This window comes from Ichthyophthirius multifiliis, assembly GCF_000220395.1.
Source record: "Ichthyophthirius multifiliis unplaced genomic scaffold scaff_1120509251129, whole genome shotgun sequence".
NCBI lineage: Eukaryota > Ciliophora > Oligohymenophorea > Hymenostomatida > Ichthyophthirius > Ichthyophthirius multifiliis.
Window position 1 is genome coordinate 13,568 of NW_004086177.1, and position 5,535 is coordinate 19,102.

At 16.4% G+C, this 5,535-nt stretch overlaps 1 protein-coding gene across 1 annotated transcript, besides 2 other annotated features; it reads right to left on the reverse strand. All coding sequences in view use genetic code 6, as the record gives it.

Annotated features, from left to right (window-relative positions):
* Positions 1-1,810, reverse strand: IMG5_145740 (kelch motif family protein, putative; the record flags this gene model as incomplete). Its single annotated transcript, XM_004031108.1, has 2 exons — positions 1-711; positions 779-1,810. The coding sequence occupies 2 exons, from the start codon at positions 1,808-1,810 to the stop codon at positions 202-204; spliced, it is 1,542 nt and encodes a 513-aa protein (XP_004031156.1). The 3' UTR covers positions 1-201.
* Positions 1,811-1,932: 122 nt separating this feature from the next.
* Positions 1,933-1,971: a microsatellite.
* Positions 1,972-2,718: 747 nt separating this feature from the next.
* Positions 2,719-2,759: a microsatellite.
* Positions 2,760-5,535: the final 2,776 nt, after the last annotated feature.

Sequence of the window (5,535 nt, forward strand, 5' to 3'; positions counted from 1 at the left end):
AATATAATCAGAATTTAAATCAAATTGTTATACTTTTTTTTATAAATAATTTATTAAAATAAAAAATGTATTATATAATAATTAATTTTTTTTTATTTTTTTATTAAATTAAAAGTTTTAACAATATTTTTTGAATAATTTGATATTTAATTTTAAATAAATTTTTTTAAATAAAAAAAATTGACTTATAATATAATTTCTTCAATCTACATATAGAGTAGGCTAAATAAAACTATAATACTCTTACAATTCTTCTGTATAATCATTAACAAAAGCTCTAGTTAATTCTGGTTTATTAGCTTCTTTTTCGATTTTAAAGCATTCCAAAACTTAATAGGGGCTACCTCCAAAAACAAATAAGCAATCATCGTTCTAATATTTGTTTTTTCCTATGACTTATCCATATCTTTAGACTACTTTTAAATCTTTTATTTCCTTATACTTACAAATATTAGTAGAATCGTCAATGTTTAATTTTATAATAGCAGATTTAGGTAAATCTTCAGACGATAAAATCTACTTATTGTCAATATTATCTTATAAATAAATACCTCCAAATAAATAAATTTATTCATTTATAGAAATTAGACTTCCTGCTCTTGTTATTTTCGTCTTATCTAAGCTTTTTTTAACTTCAATTTATTCCCATAATTCGCCTTCAGGATTATATTTTTCAAAGCTTAATTCATTATAATTTTCAGTAAACATTTTCTTTTTTAAAAAAAATATTAACAAAAAAGAATATTATATTATAAATAATTATAAAATAAATTTTTACAGAAAATCCTCCATAAACATAAATAAATTTTCCATGTGAAACAGCTGAAAAGTCACTTCTTGGAATATTCATAGAAGGAAGTTAAATCCATTAGTTATTTTATAAATCAAAAGAAGAACAATCATTTATAATATTATGATTAGAAACTCCTCCAATTACATAAAGAATATTATTATGGAATACTGATTGATGATGTGAACGACTAATAGGCATACTTTGAAGATAAATAGCATTAAATTCATATTGTTCAGACTCTTCATCTAATTAAATATTAATTTAAATAGTACTAGCAAGATAAGGAGAATCTTTGAGGAAAAGTTCTTTTTCTGATTGCTCTTTATTTTCTTCATTTCCTTCTTTGATTTCTTCTGTTTATTTTTCTTTATTAAGTTCCTATTCATCAAAACAAATACCAGCTTAGTCGCAATATCTTTTATCGATTTAAATTTTATGGTTTTCAGTTTTACTTTTTAAGATTTTTATGGAATTTTAGATATTTTTTTTTTCAGTTTAAAGGCTTTTTTTTGCTTCCTCTATGCTTTTAAAATTAACATTTGGGTATTTTTTTGATAATTCAGATTCTAATCTTAAAACTTATTATTTTGAAGATTCATTATCTTATTTATTTTCTAAATATTAATTTATTAAGTTTTTATAATTATTTAATTATTCAATTTCTTCATTTGCTTTTTTCTATGCGTTGAATTTCTCATTTAAAAAAGGATAATAGTCAGTTTTCATTTGCACTCCACCAGTCATTATATATTAGTTAGGTCCAACTCTCGAAATACCGAAAAATTAAGGCCAGTCAAGGGCAGAAAATTCATTTTTTTCCGAACTTTTTACCAGTTCAGGACATACAATTACAGGATCTTCCTCGTCATGAATTTCGTAAAAAGGTAAATAGTATTTACAAATGTTTTCTATATTTTAGCTATTACTTTCATTTATAAATGTTATTTCTTCAGATTCATCATCTTCTTTTATAAAAGGTGTAAATTATAAAAATCCTTTTGGTCTTTAGATACTCATTATTAATTATTAAGTATTTATTTTTATTTTTAATTTTGATTATTAAAAAATAGAAATTATGTATAATTATTTTTATAAATTAATATAGATATTTATATAAAAAAAAAATATATTGAATTAAATTTTATATAATAATTATTTTTATATAATATTTTTTTTATTTAAAATACAACATTGATTTATTTGTATTTCATATTTATTTATTTTACTTAACAATTATAATAATAATAATTATGCAATTATTAAGTATAAAATCTATTATTAATATTTTTATATATTATAAAATTATAGTTTAAATTTTTACTATTAAAGTAAATTATTAAAAACTAATAGTTTTTTTTCAACGAAATCTGAAAATTTTCTTATTTTAGTTTTATTATTATTATTTAAATATACATAATTTGATATATTTTTATCAATTTTACTATTTCATTTTTATTTATAAATAATTTTAAAATCTAAAATATTTTATTTAAAAAGAATTTATATTTTTTTTTAACTTATATTTTACTATATATTTATAATATCTCAATTTTTTTCCTATTTGTTTAATATTTAATTATTACTTATTATAATTATATTTTATTAAGATATTTATTATTTGATTACTAATATTTTATACTTATCCTTTGATTAATTATCAATTTCGTTATTTTTTAAATTTATTTTCAACTTAAATAACATTATTCTGTTATTTATCAGATATTAATATAACATTAATAACTCATTTTTTAAAAAAATTAAACAATTTATATTTAAAATAATTAAAAACAAAAATACCAAGACAGCACAGCAATCAATTATTATATAATCACGAGTAGCATTAAAAAAAAAAAAGAATCAATTTATTAAATTAGTTGAAAATCTATTCGATTTTTTTGTTTTATCACCAGGAATTGGTTAATTATTTAAATATTGTTAATTTATTGATTAAATAATTTATTTTATTATTGTTTATTCTTTATTTATAAAAATAAAAATTATTATATTTATTTATAGGTAATTTAGTATATTATATTTGCTTGATTGCTTTGTCTCAAAGTTTTACAGAGAGAGAATATAATTATTTTTAATTTTATTTTATATATATTATATTTAAATTTAATACATTTATTTTAATATATTTTCATTATAATAAAAATGTATTAATTGTTTAACTAATTAATTAATTATGCACATCATTTTATAATATTTAAAAAAATAAAACAAATTAATTTTTATCTTTAATTATTACTTAAAACAACTATATATATTTTCTCTTATTTATAATAAATGGTTTGGTATTTTATACTTCTTTTTGTAAATATAAATAAAATTATGAATAATTTATAGAAATTATTAAACTAAATAATAATAATTATATGTAAAAATTTATTAAATTTATTAATATAAATTATTTTATTTAATAGTTTAATTTATATATTAATTTATTCAACAAAATCTAGGTTATAATTCTCTAATAAAATCCTTTAAATAAATTCCTTAAGTATATTCTGGATTAAATAAAATTACAATAAAGAAAGTTTCTTCTTTACTAATATATATTCCATTTTGTCCAAGGAATTAACGCAAAGCTTCTAAATTTAAAAAACTTGTTTAAATTATTTAGTTAAATAATTAATTTAAATCTAATTCTTTATGTTAAATAATTTTTCTTTATTTTTCTAAAGATAATTCAAGATTTAATAATGATTTTATTAATTTTGTCATCATTTATAAAGTGTTTTATGATAAATTTTAAATATTTATGTATTACTTTTTTTCAAAAAGGTGAACCATTGATTACTTTGTAAAAGGACAAATCATATTTAAGAATTCCTATTTACTTAAAGAATAAAAATTTTAAAAAATATTTTCTTAATTATTTTAAATTATAAATATCAAAAATGTACCTAAAGTTATTATTTTTCTAATTCGAATACCTCATAATTAATAATCTGATATCCTCTTCGTCTGCTTATATTTTGAAAAATTTTAAACCTTCAATAATTTAACTAATTGATAATAGTTCATTTTTAGATTCTTAGTCAAATATTTCGTAAAAAAGTTCGAAGTTATAATCTGACTAAACTGCTAATTTTGTTCTTTAAAATAATTATTAAATATATATATATATATACTATTATTTTTTTGTAAAAATTATTTTACTTTAAATATTCTATTTCTCTTGAAAAATGAAGAATTATCTTAAAATAATCTGTTATATATTCCTAATTATTTTATTAAAATAAAACATTATTAATATTTCTTTATTTTAATGTAAATTCATCAAATTTTTCTATTTAAGGACTTTGCAAATTTGCTATCCAATATAGATTTTGCTTTTATTAATAATTTTGTTCATTTTTTTCGTTTTCAAGTTTTCGACTATTTTGTAAGTCTTCATATTTAATTTTAATATCCAATTGCTAACTAAATTTGCATTTTTATTCGTTTAGAAAATTTGATTTTTTTATCTCATAATTCTAAAATACCTACGGTTGCTAACTTCTATAAGGTGTATTTTATTATTAATTATATTCAGGATATTGATAATTTTATCTTTGGTTTATTTAACTTGTTTTAATAGGATACAATTCTTAATAACTATTTTTATTTTAAATAGACTATGGAACAGCATAATAATTTATCGTTTTTTATAATGGCTATTTGTATAAGTTTTAATTATTTTATTAAAATAATTAAGTTTGTGATTTATTTTGGAAAAGTTAATAACTTTATTGATAAAATTATGGTTTACTTGAAATCTGGTTTGGTTATTAAAATTATTATGAATAATTAAATTATCTTTATGTCATATGATTTCTTGGTTTTTATTACGGAGAAAATAATAAATAATTTTATTTTTTATTATCCATATTACAAATATTTTTTACTTAAAAATATTATTTAAAAATTATTTATATATATAGTATATATAAAAAAATTATGTATTAAATATAATATTTTATTATATCTCTATTTAAATTTTGAATATTTCTTTTAATTATACTAATTAAAATTATAATGACATTGTAAAAGTATGAAATTTAACAAAAAAATATATATATAAAAAATCATTTATCTTATTTTAAGTTTAAAATATTTTTTTTTTATAATAAAGTTGATTATATTTATAAACACTTTTTTATTTTCAAATTAATTAAAGTGAGTTTATTCTACTTTTTTTAGAGCTAAATCATATTTCTAATTATTTTTCTTTAAGTATTAGACTCAATAATCAAACATACTTCTTTATTAAAATATTATAATGATTCATTATTTGTTTTTCGAGGAATACATTTTATAAACGCAATTAATTTTATACGGATATAAATGTTAATTTATAAGATCCATTATTTAAGCTTTTATTATTTAATTTAATTTATTGATAGATTATTATTATTAATATATATACATTTACTTGATTATTTATTACATATTGTTAAATTAAATTTTATTTAAAATAATTATTTTCTTTGCTCTTTTATTATTCTTTAAAATTATTAAATTTACTACAATTAATTTAATTATTTTTGATTAAAATTGTTATGGACTGAATTATTTTAGAAGTTTCTATAATTAGATAAATTTTAATTATTATCTGATATGGTTCTCATAACTAACTTGTTTAAGTATAAAGCTTATTAATATTTTATTATTGAGTCTAGTTTTTACTTAACTTTTAGTTTATTTATGTTTTAGTATTTAATTGGTTTCATTTATTATTATTTAATAAGATATTT